The sequence below is a fragment of the Dama dama genome, chromosome 23, assembly GCF_033118175.1.
Source record: "Dama dama isolate Ldn47 chromosome 23, ASM3311817v1, whole genome shotgun sequence".
Classification (NCBI taxonomy): domain Eukaryota; kingdom Metazoa; phylum Chordata; class Mammalia; order Artiodactyla; family Cervidae; genus Dama; species Dama dama.
In genome coordinates this window covers 64,629,628-64,642,538 of record NC_083703.1, presented here as the reverse complement: position 1 = coordinate 64,642,538, position 12,911 = coordinate 64,629,628, and the positions used below count along the sequence as shown (strand labels likewise).

The 12,911-nt window shown below is 45.2% G+C and overlaps 1 protein-coding gene across 1 annotated transcript in view; it reads right to left on the bottom strand.

Annotated features, from left to right (window-relative positions):
- MMP24 (matrix metallopeptidase 24) overlaps positions 1-12,911 on the bottom strand; it is a 51,925-nt gene that overhangs the window by 27,052 nt on the left and 11,962 nt on the right. Inside the window, exon 3 of the mRNA XM_061125694.1 lies at positions 1,796-1,944. Coding sequence (XP_060981677.1) covers positions 1,796-1,944 — 149 coding nt within the window. The remainder of the gene's footprint in view (positions 1-1,795; positions 1,945-12,911) is intronic.

Sequence of the window (12,911 nt, the reverse complement as noted above, 5' to 3'; positions counted from 1 at the left end):
AACCCCAGACTCACCAAATCTTATTTGAAAGCTTGAGGCTTAGAATAATGGAATCTAGAATCTGAGAGTCAAAATCCAACATTTCCCCTCCATCCCCTACTCTCCCTCCACCAACCCCTTCAGTAAATGAGCAAGCTGAGACCTAGAGAGATGATTACCTCAAGGAGTGACTCACCCAAGGGGTGGATTGATCCTGGATCCACCACTGGCTGGATTTCCTGTTCTCTGCCAGCCGCCTACTTGCCTGCATTCTCCCCAAGCCCTGCTCTCTCCTTCCACCTGAGTTCCGGTACCCCCACCGCCCTTCCCCCTCCCCCATCGCCAGGAAACTCTTTCCAAGCTCTTGGCCATGCCTTCCTGGCAGTAATGGCTTTTCTTTTCCTTTTTATGTCTTTTTTTTTTTTTAAATCTTTTTATTTTGTATTGGGGTACAGCCGATTAGCAATGTTGTGATAGTTTCAGGTGAATAGCAAAGGGACTCAGCAATACATGTACACGTATCCATTCTCCCCCCAAAACTCCCCTCCCATCCAGGCTGCCATATTTACACTGAGCAGATTTCCCTCTGCTATATAGTAGGTCCTCGTTAGTTATCCATTTTAAACACAGCAGTGTAAACATGTCAGTAACGGCTTTTCTTAAATAGCTTTAATAACTTTCATGGCTATTCCGTAGAGTCAAAAAAACTCAACTCTCCCCTATCTTAAATAAAAATTCATCCCTCTCTAGCCACCATCTATTCCTCCTTTCCTTCACCGTTCAGCACTTTTTTTGAGGGGGTGGGTAGGCTTATGGGATCTCAGTTTCCCGACCAGGGATTGAACCCAGAGCACGGCAGTGAAAGCCTGGAGTCCTAACCACTGGACCATTAGGAAACTCCCACTGCTCAGCTTCTTGAAAGTTGCCTCTATGTTTGCCATCGCCGCTCCTCGCCTCCTCTTCTCCCTACCGCAATCTGACTTTGCTGCCATCATTCCATGGAGGTTTCAACGCCCTCTTTGTTACCAAACTCAGCAGACACCTTTCAGCCTCCTGTTTGACCTCCACGGAAGGCTGACCCTGCTGACCATCCCCTCTGCCCCCCGCAACGGCCATAGCCTCCCTGCCAGGCTTCCTCCACTTCTCAGCTGGCTTCTTTTCGTGGGGGTTCCACCCTCATCACTCTTCTCTCCCTCCTCTTTATCTTCTCCCTGAGTATAAAACCATCCGTGTGGTTTGGCCTACTTGTATTTACCTCCTAAGTATCTCCCTGAGGTTCAGTGTTTCCTTCTGAGTTTTAGACCAGCAGAGTTTTAGACTAGCTGATGGTGTTTTTCACTAAATGGGGAGCCTCTGGAGCGCAGGGATCAAAGGACCAAGCCCACTGCCCAGCACATGCAGACATTCAGCAAATGTTTAATAAATGGGGAAAGTGGAACAAGACTTGCCATCATTATTCTAGAATTTCCTGTATTTAGTGAGATGCATACATCTCAGGGATACCAGAAGGGTAACTCACAGACCCACAACTTATTAGAATCAGAAGAGATTTAAGGCCACCTATAACCAAACCCCTTATTGTGTTGATAAGGAAACTGAGGCCCAGAAGAGTCAAGAGTCTTGTCCAAGTTCACGGCAGAACACATCCCCAGCTCACGTAAGAGAAGGCCCCTTGGGGTACTCCCTCCCGGCTGACACTCAGGACTGGAAGATAGGAAGGTAGGATGGGCGGGGTATACAGATGAGGCCATGACAAATGTGAACCCAAACGTAACTCTGGAAAGTTCAAAGGCACAATGTCCTGTGCAAATCTTACTCGATTGTTGTCTGATCCAACACACCAGTGACAGGGATCCCGTAAAACTGCTGCATCGTGGCGACTGCTGACTGTAAGGCCTTCCCTGAGTGCAACGCAGATGACCGTGAGTCAGAGGGCAGCAGATAGCCATAGGACTTTAACCAGTTCTGAAAAACATGCACAGAGAAAAGAACGCATCACGCGGGGAAGTCTCATTTGCCCTTGAAACTAGGGACCGTTTTACCCAAGGGACTAAGGACACATGTTCTGATTTCTGTCTCCTCCACTCCCTCCTGCAGATGCTGTCAAATGAACCTCCAGAAAACACGGCTCTTGTTGGCTTACTCTTCTGCTATCAAGCTTCCGTTGAATTTCTGTTGGCTATGGAATAAAGATTAAAATGCATCCTAGCCTTTCCAGCACCCCATCTCTTTACCACGTGCTCAGTGGTTTCCACTGACGTATGCCTAGACACGCAAGAGGACCAGAACAGTCCATTCTCTGAAGCAGAGGGACTTGATGAAACACTGTGCCCCCCAGACACCCACTGTATCTAGAGACAGAGTCTGCTGTAGGAGCCTTTTGTAGAATTATCTGTAGATAATAGATTATCTGTAGATAATGAGATTATCTACAGTCTTCATTGCTAATCCCTCCAAAGAAGCAAGCTATTATTAATAAATAGAAACAAAATAAAACAGTGTATTATTTAATTTAAATATAACTACATAAATATGAGCATAGAAAAAAGTCTAGAAGGGCACACATAAAAAATAATAATATAGCTATGTAAGAGAATTCTTTGCTTTTAGGAAATATACACTGAAGTGTTTCAGCTTACATAAGGATGCAATGCATGAAGTCTGCAACATTTTCTTTAACAGATTCAGGGAAAAAATTAGAGAAAGAGAGAGAGGAGAGAGAGGAAAAAAAAAATGTGGTAGAATGTTAAGAGATGGGGAATCTGGGTGAAAGGTGTTTAGGAATTCTTTGTCTCATTCTTGAAAACTTTTTTGAAAATCTGAAATAATGTCAAAAAAATTTTTTAATAAAGAAGGAATGAATGTGATTAGCCTTTGTTATAATATCATGGGGGACTTCTTTTTTCTGTGCTTATCTAAGTGTTATGCATGGAGTCATTAAAAAAAAAAGGAGATAAACTTTAAAAGGGCAAGAGAATCTGAAAGTAGCTTGGATGAAGAAGTTCAGACAATGAATCTGAAGGTCAGAAAAGTAAAGATGAGTATTTTCACTAACCAGCTAGAAATCAGAGGACCGGGAAATATCTGTGGCATTAATTGGAAATGAAGAAAACATCCATGTATCTATGGAACCCACAAGCATGTCCTGTAGAGAGTGCATGTACACGCTGGTCTCTAAGTCACATGGAAACTGCCGGCCATCCTCAGAAGATTATCTTGAACACCGAGTGAGCAAATGAAGAAAAAAGACCTTAGGAAGCTGTATTAATGCTCTTCCCATCTACAGTTTTGTTTCCTTTTAAAAAATATTATTTATTTATTTGCTGCACCAGTTCTTAGTTGTAGCATGCGGGATCCTCCCTCTTCATTGTGGCATATGGAATCTTTTTTTTTTTTTTAGTTGCAGCATGCGAACTCTAAGTTGCAACTTGTGGGATCTATTCTTCCATCAGTAATTGAACCTGGGCCCCCTGCACTCCCCCCTGCATTGGGAGCACTGAGTCTTAGCCACTGGATCACCAGCGACGTCCTCATAATTTTGTTTCTTTGTTTCTATTTGAACATCTTATTGTGGCTGTGTCTGTTATGACAAGTCAAATCAAACCATTTTGGGAAGGAGGCAGACCAGAAACTATAAATAAGTTATTATTTATTTCACCAAGGAGGCTGTCACATCTTCACTGCCTTGTGATGAAATCCATCTGACTGATTAAGAACAAAATAGTCAGAATAATAAAGTCTTAAAACATCCCCAAGAGAGTGACAACCTTACTCTTTCATTAGAAATCTACAACCTGTTTTTCATTCTAAATTTTGGCACAGGATTTCAATACTTCTTGTGCCTCCCCCAATGCTGAATCTCTGTCATGCCTTTGTATGTTTTCCCCTTGTATGCCTGGCATACTTCTTAGTTTGGCAAAAATCTTTCATTATTTTAAGGTTAAGCCTATAAATTACTCCCTCTGAAAGACTTACCTCCCTCCCTAGCCTGGTACTTTCCTCCTCTTCTGTGTTCCCTAAATCCCCTGTTATAGACAGTATAGTTCTTGTAATATTGGGTTCCAATCATTACTGTATTCATCAGACTCTGAACTCCTCCGGGGAAGGGTCCATGTTTTACTCATCTCTCTATATCCAGTGCCCAGGGAGCCCCTGACACAGTAGCTGATCATTGTGTCCATTCAATGAACATTATTGGGCACAGACTACCTAGTAGGCACTGTGAGTGGCTCTGGGAATGCAAAGATGAATAAGGAGCTCACCGACCAACAAATAAACCCATCATGAAAATATAGCACTAAAAATCAGACGTGTAGAGAGTTCCATGGAAGAACAAAATAGGGGACATGTTATCCACATGGAGGGGTGGGGATGGGGAGCAAGGGGAACTCAGGGGAGGCTTCCAGGTGGTGGTGGTATCTCAATCTTTTTAAAATTAATTATTTTTTGGCTGTGCTGGGACTTTGTTGCTGTGCATGGGCTTTCTCTGGTTGCAGCGAGTGGGGGCTACTCTCTAGTTGTGGTGTGAGGGCTTACTGCAGTGGCTTCTCTTGTTGCAGAGCATGGGCTCTAGAGCACGTGGGCTTCAGTAGTTGTGACACATGAACTTAGTCACTCCAAGGCATGTGGAATCTTCCTGGACCAGGGATTGAACCTATGTTCCCTACATTGACAGGTGAATTCTTAACCACTGGACCACCAGGGCAGTCCTGAGCTAGGTCTTGAAGGATGCAGTATGTGCAATTACCTGGAGGTGCTGGAGAGCATGGCACATTCTGAGCAGTATTTAAAATGGTAGGAACTTGGGGAAGAGGAGTATGGTGATGAGTGGAGAGGATTGTAATGGAGGAAGTGGAGAGAGATGATACACTATTAATTATCTGTTCACACAGTGGGCAAATCACAGAGAATCACTTGTGACTTGACCGTGGTCTTGGATTAGCCAAAAAGCTCAAAACATCTGGAAATGGACATGACAGGGCAACTGACAAGTTACCTGTCCATTCATCAAGCTCCAACTTCTATTCCCAGGTCAGTTATGTCATCAAAGTATTAAATCCCTGTACTGTATTACTCACCCCTTCCAGCCAGAATGCCACATTATGTACTTTACAGAAACTTCCTTGAAGAATTGTTGGATTGAATAAACAGGGCGCTATCATGGGAAAGTTTTGAGGTTGAATCCCAGCTCATCACTTGCCAGCTATGTGACTTTGGGCAAATTGAGTATCAGTTTCCTTATTTGTGGGCTTCCCTGATGACTCAGATGGTAAAGAATCTGCCTGCAATGCAGGAGACCTGGGTTCGATCCCTGCATCAGAAAGATCCCCTGGAGAAGGGCATGGCTACCCACGCCAGTCTTCTTTCCTGGAAAATTCCTGGAGGAGCCTGGCGGGCTACAGTCCATGGGGTCGCAAAGAATTGGACACGACTGAGCAACAAACACTTTTCCTCATCTGTAAAATGTAAACAATGACCCTCCTCTACAAGAATGGCGTTAAGACGAAAGGATCGAATGTACCTGACATAATCACTCAAAAGTGACTCGTTTATTATCCCCTTGGATGGTGTCTCTGTTACCTTTTGTAAAATCAAGGTGGAAAACACAGTCTTTGACTCCTTCTCTGCATTCTGAAATCTGGTTACCCTGCCCTCCCCCTGGACCGAGAGCCACCTTGCGGGTGCTATGGAGGGCAGTGTGACAGTCACAATCAAGTCCACTTGCTCTCGGCGAGCTGTGGGGCTGACCACCTCTCTCACCGTGTGCAGAGAGATGACAGCTGACTGGAACGGCTCTCTTCGCCCTGTCACTCAGCTTTACTGAGACCAAACACAATCACTCTCCATCAAGCTTAACTTGAGGAAAATGGTGTCTCTACAGGACATTCTGTATGCTTTCTGGTTTCAGAAAATGCATATTGGGTAACCCAGTGGTTTTCCTTTTTGGTGTTTCTGCTGGGAATCTTTTGGTCAAATTTATCGTGTAAGTGTTGAACATGGTGATGCTTGCAAGTTGCTGTTACGTTTTTCATTTTTCTGACCACTAAGTTGTGTTTCATCCTTAAAAATCTTACTTAAAAAGATTGTTTCACTCTGTAAACTGCCTCAAACCCTTCCCAAAAGAGGTGTGGTACCAGTCTAAAATCCATTTCCTCCTTATTTGTGGACTCCATTAGTTAATTCTCTTAAAATCCAATTAGGATGAATTACAGTATCTGGGAAATAGCTAGAGAACTATTAAAAACAACACTAAGGGGAAGGTTTATTTTAAAAATATTTATTTATTTTTGGCTGTGTTGGGTCTTAGTTGCGACCCGCAAGATCTCCCTTGGAGACATGGTCTCTGTGGTTTGCCACACGCGGACTTAGTTGCCTCACAACATGTGGGATCTTATTTCTCTGACCGGGATTCAACCTGTGTCCCATGCATTGGAGGGAGGATTCTTAACCACTCTGGATCACCGTGGCAGTCCTGGCTGGGGAACTTTGGACAGATGCTTCCAACAAACTGGTCAACAGAGTATTTTTTTGAGCACCCGCCTTCAAGCTAGTATGGAATTTGACAATTTTCTCCCCTCCTATCCTCATTACTATGATATTGTAGGAGACAGGGAACAGAGAATTTTTGGCATAAACTCTTTTCTAAAATTTGGGGGGATTGAAAGGAGCTCCTAGTTGGTAAAGGGCAACCAGGTTTACCCAGCTCCTTTTTTGGATACTCAAGCAAAGTGTTAGTCTCTCAGTTGTGTCTGACTCTTTGCAACCTCATGGACTGTAGCCCACCAGGCTCCTCTATCCATGGGATTCTCCAGGCAAGAATACTGGAATGGGTAGCCATTCCCTTCTCCAGGTGATCTTCTGGAGATCCCAGGTTCAATCCCTGGGTCTCCTGCATTGCAGGCAGATTATTTACCATCTGAACCACTAGGGAACTCAAGCAAGGAGCATCTCAAAGCCAACCAGGATCCATTATGAAGATCACAGAGTCTAGCTCAGCAGTGTCAGGAGTTAGGATCTAAGTACTCAGACCTTGGCCAATGTCTAGGTCATGGATGAACACTGGAATGGATATGCTTTCTCTGGATTCTGCTTCCCTCCTGGGTTCACTGGGGACAATCCTCAGGGCTCAGGGGCAGATGCCTAAGAGCTGAAATGGGAACAGAAGGGGCTGGCCAAATGACAGCTCTAAGTCAGGGTCATTGAGATTGGACCTTGTGTGTGTGTGTGTGTGTGTGTGTGTGTACAAGGTGGAAGGCTAAATCCTGTGCATTAGGGACCAGACAATTCCAACTTCCGCTGTTTAACCCTGTCTCTACTATTCACCTGCTCTGTGACCCAGACAATCCTCTGACTTCTCTGAGCAGAAGTTCCTGATGTTGAAGCAAGTCTTCTACACTGCAGTCATCCCTAATCCAGAACACTCTCTGCCCATTGACCCTTCCAGGCTATTCCTGCTGCCAACAGAGCCCATTCTCTTTAGGCATGGTAGCAAACTCATCCTTCAAAGTCCAGCTGATATGTCACCTTCTTTGGAAAATCTTCCTGGACTCTCCCTGGCAGAGCTAGTGGGCAACCCGATTCCCTCCTGTAGTGCTTACTTCTCTGCTGCTCTAAACACAACTACCACAGTGTATCACACCAACCACACCTGTTGGTTGATATGTTTTCCTCACTAGATTGGTTCCCAAGGAGCAGAGGTTGCCATATTTATTTTTATATCTGCTACAGTACTTAGCACAGTGCCTGACATAATAAATAATCAGAGTGAGTGAATGAATGAACGAATTAACAGCTGGTCTAGGAGGTGCTGTCTGTGTGCCCACGAAGGGATTTCATCTAGGGAGGTTTAATGAGTAATACACACGAAAGCACTAAGAACAACCCATGGTATTGATTCGGCGCTGAAAAAACTATTTGCTGAAATTCCATCTTTTGTGGTTTGACTTTGCTTGATGAGGCAACAGGCTCCATGGTCCCAATTAAAAAAAGATAAAATTCGCTAAAGGAAAGAAGCCCCATTCAGTTTTAAACAGAATGACCTAACTTTCATCTTTTTACGCCTGGATCCATTAATCCATCACCAGCCACGTCAGAATTCTAAACTTTACAGCTCAGTTAACTAACTCTAAGACGACGTCTGTCACCCTTTAAGTGCTGAAAGAGGTGTCAACGCACAGGAAAGTGAGAAAGATCTCAGAGTGTGAGCAGGGACCGAAATAGCTGGGCTGAGCCGGAGATGCAGTGATCACAGGCAACACCGCGTGATTGGTCCGCTGGCCAGAAGGCGGGATTCTGGTTCGGGCGAAGCCTAAGCTGAGAAGCGGAAGCGGAGACGTTGAGCGGTAGTGGCAGGCAAAGGAGAGAGTGGAGAATAACAAGGAGGAAAAAAAGTGGCCTGCAGTGGGAAGGGAGCGGCAGACAGCAGAGGCGGTGGTGAGGTTAGAAGTGTCAAAGGAGGCGGCCAGAAGCAGATCAACCGGTGCGCTGCCTTTTGCTCTTGGCAAACAGAGATGGCCCTGGGGGAGGAGAGAGATGGATAGGCCAAGACAGGGTGTCTCCTGGGGGTGTTCAGGAGTCTCAGTCCTGGCTGGGCAAACCAGACTGTACAGGCCTGGAGCAGGGGAATGATTAAGATCCGGTATTTGGTCAGGAACACAGAGGGTGAGAGGTAATATCAAAAAGGTCAGAGGCGAGGTCTACAAAGAAGGGACAGGCAGGAAGCTTATTAAAATGGGAAGCATGGACTGGAATGACAAACAATCAAAGATCCTGATCAAAGAGTTGGGGCAGCTGAGGTCATAACCTAGGGTGACGATGTAAGGAACAGGAACGAGGGATTGACCTCAACATGCATGGGAGGTCCAAGTCCAGTTCTAGAGGTTGTATGCAGTGCGTACATGCTAAGTTGCTTTTGTGTCTGACTCTTTTTAACCTGATGGACTGTAGCCCACCAGGCTCCTCTGTCCATGGGATTCTCCAGGCAAGAATACTGGAGTGGGTTGCCATGCCCTCCTCTAGGGGATCTTCCCAACCCAGGGATCGAACCCGGGTCTCCTGTATCTCCTGCATTGGCAGGTGGATTCTTTACTGCTGAGTCGCTGCGGAAGCCCTGTAGATGCAGACAGTGACAAGCTAGAGCATGACTGAGGAAGAGTGGTCAGGAAAGTGAGGCAGCCATTCATAGGAACTGTAGCCCACGAAGAAAGATGAGGGATGTTTAGACTGGAAGGGAGGGCTGCAGGGGATAGGGCTGTCTTTAAAAAGTCAAATGGCTATGGATGAAGGAGATTTATTCTCGTTGGCACAGAGGGCCAAGCTAAGATCAGCACAGGAGATCACAGGACATACATCCAGACTCATGAAAATAAACTACTTTTTAATAGAGATGTTCTATTGGGTTGGCCAAAAAGTTCATTTGGGTTTTTCTATAACATCTTACGGAATTATAAATCATACTATAATTATAGTAACCACGATAACATTGTTGTTGTTTTAGTTGCTAAGTTGTGTCTGACTCTTTTGTGACCCCCCCATGGACTGTAGCCCACCAGGCTTCTTTGTCCGTCAGATTTCCCAGGCAAGAATACTGGAGTGGGTTGCCATTTCCCTCTCCAGGGGATCTTTCAGACTCAGGGATCAAACCTGAGTCTCCTACACTGGCAGGCAGATTCTTTACCCCTGAGCCACCAGGGAAGCCCCAAAATGACAACAATTACTATTATTAGAACATTTATTATATACCTGGCACTGTACCAGGCACTCTAGACTGCAACAACCCCACAAGGTAGAATTTATGATCCCCAGTCTGCAGATGAAGAAACAGGTTCAGAGAGGTTAAATGATTATCCAGAGCCACAAAACTAATAAGTGGCAGGATTCAAACTCAGTTTTACCTGAAACCAGGCATTTCACGCTATCAGATCACTAGTTAGGCACCCCGTTCCCCTTCCAGGACTTTCTGGACCTCACACTCCTACAGAGCAATGCCTGATCTCAGATCACAGTATGCTCAATACTCTTTGGCTAGATTCCTATGCCAGGCTATGGCATCAAACCAGAAGCTTCTTATGATCCAGGTTTCCTCCCTCTCCTTGGCCCACATTGTCTTTTACCAAAGAACTATTGGCTCTGCCTCCTAAACATCAAATTTGTTTCCATCTATCTGTTGATTCAGTAAGTCTTTACTGAGGACCTACTTACTAAGGACCTCCATGTCCCAAGCATGTGGGCTGGGCTCTGGGATAGAACATCAAACAAAAACACTCTCTTTACTTTCTAGCTACAGTCTTGCAGATGAACCACGTCACAGTTAGTGCTATGAAAAATAAAGTAGGGTAATGACATGGCGAGTATGGGACAGCTATTTTACAGAGAATAGTCAGGGAATGTCTCTGTGGAAGTCACGTCAGAGCAAGGGACCTGCAGGAGGCAAAGGAATTCCAGGAAGAGGGAACAGAAAGTGCAAATACCCCGAGGCAGCTTCGAAGGCTTCCCATCAGGAGCTTTCACGGGAGGGGGAGATGGGAGGTGTAAGTCAAAGGGTACAAAGTGTCAGTTACACAAGGTGACTAGATCCTGGAGACCTACTGTTCAGCATAGTGCCTATAGTTAACAATACAGTATTATACACTTACAACATTTGCTAAAGGGCAGCTCTTAAGTTCTTAGCAGACGACGACGATGCTGCTGATGCTGGTGATAGAAATAAAGAGGGCAGGAGGAAACTTCTGGAAGTCACGGATTTGTTGATGGCATAGATTGTGGTGATGGTGTCACAGGTGTATACTTATCTCTAAACTCATTAAGTTGTGTGCATTAAATATGTGCAACTTTTTGTATGTCAATTTTACCTTAATAAAGTGTTTTTTTTTTTTAAATTGAGGCATCATGATATGGCTCCTGACTACCTCTGCAGCCTCTTTTACCACTCCCCACCTAGCATTCTGTGTTCTAACTCTTCCAGATTCTGACATACATAGTTCCTTCTATCTAGAGCACACTCTTCTTTCTCTGGGGAAGCCTTCCTTGAACCCTTAACTCAGGAGTTCCACCTACATCCCTGGTCAGTGTTCATCCTTCTTATCACAATTCTTTTTTTTTCCCTTTAACTGTATTCAGTTATTTATTTGTTGGCTGTGCTGGGTCTCTGTTGCTGTGCATGGGCTTTCTCTAGTTGCAGCAAGCAGGGGCTACTCTCTAGTTGTGGTGTGCAGGCCTCTCATTGTGGTGGTTTCCCTTGTAGTGGAGCACAGGCTCTAGGGTGCGGGCTTAGTACATATGGTGCACGGGCTTAGCTGCAAGCAAGGAGCTTGTTAAAAATACATGTTACCAAATGCGAACTTAGACTTATAAAATCAGACCCTCTGAAGCTGGGAACTGGGAACCTGCATTTTTAAAATATGAGCTCTGGGACTTCGCTGGTAGTCCAATGGTTAAGAATCTGCCTGCCAACGCAGGGGACACGGGTTCGATCCCTGGTCTGGGAAGATTTCACATGCCGTAGAGAGATTAAGCCTGTGTGCTACAACTACTGAACCCGATCTGTCAAGCTTGTGCTCCACAACAAGAGAAGCTACTGCAATGAGAAGCCTGCTCATGGCAACTAGAGAAAGGTTACATGCAGCAAAGAAGACCCAGCACAACCAAAAATAAATAAATAGTTTTTTTTTTAAAGCGAGCACCTAAGGTGACTCTGCTGCCTACTAAAGCTTGAGAACCACTGTAGTAAGGACGGCTGGGAATGACGACTTTGTGCCGTGAAGAATGAACATGTTATGTTCAGTATCACCTCTGATCTACTAGGACAGGAAGCACATTGCCATTTTGGAAAGCCTTCTATTAAAGTTGGCTCAAGAGCCAGCCCCTGCCTTCTGTGCCTCAACTCTGTTCACATTCCTGGGTCCTTCACCTGCCAATCTCCCCAACAACCCTGATGTCTGCAAACAGTCCATCAGCAGTTACAGCCCCAACACTGAGACTGTACTGAGTTGTTACAGACTGCTATCAAGCGTGCCCTAAGATCTTCCTTCCCTTTTCATTGCTATGTTAGCTCAGTCCTTACAAGTGGGTTTTGGTCTCAGTTTCCCTGCCTGGCCCTCAGGTCCTAAACTGAGATTGCCAGGACCTGAATCTTTTTCTCAAGATCTTAGGTTTCTTGAAGGACAGGGAAGTCTGTTGTGCTGCAGTTCATGGGGTTGCAATGAGTTGGACATGACTTAGTGACTGAACAACAAAAAAGCATTTAGCAGGTCCCAGGACACAGGAAGCATTCTCTCAATGTTACTGTGTATTTTTGCTCCCACCCTCTCCAGCAATACATGGACTATCACCTTTGGTCGTTGCTGCTGGACCGAATCACTGTGTCTCTTTGGTGACTCCTCAGAGGTTAGCCTCATCACTGTGACAGTTCTCTGCAACTCCTGTCCCACCAAAATCCTGCTTCTTTCTCTGCCCACACTACTGAGGTCCCAGCCTTGCCGCTAAACCCATCTGTTCAGTTCAGTTTAGTTGCTCAGTTGTGTCCGACTCTTTGTGACACCATGCGCTGCAGCACGCCAGGCTTCCCTGTCCATCACCAACTCCTGAAGCCTGCTCAAATTCTTATCCAACGAGTCGGTGATGCCATCCAACCGTCTCATTCTCTGTTGGCCCCTTCTCCTCCCGCCTTCAATCTTCCCCAACATCAGGGTCTTTTCCAATGAGTCAGTTCTTTGCATTAGGTGGCCGAAATATTGGAGTTTCAGCTTCAGCATTAGTCCTTCCAATGAATATTCAGGACTGATTTCCTTTAGGATGGACTGGTTGGATCTTCTTCCTGTCCAATGGACTCTCAAGAGTCTTATCCATCACCACAGTTCAAAAGTATCAATTCTTCAGTGCTCAGCCTTCTTTATGGCCCAACTCTCACATTCACACATGACCACTGCGAAAAC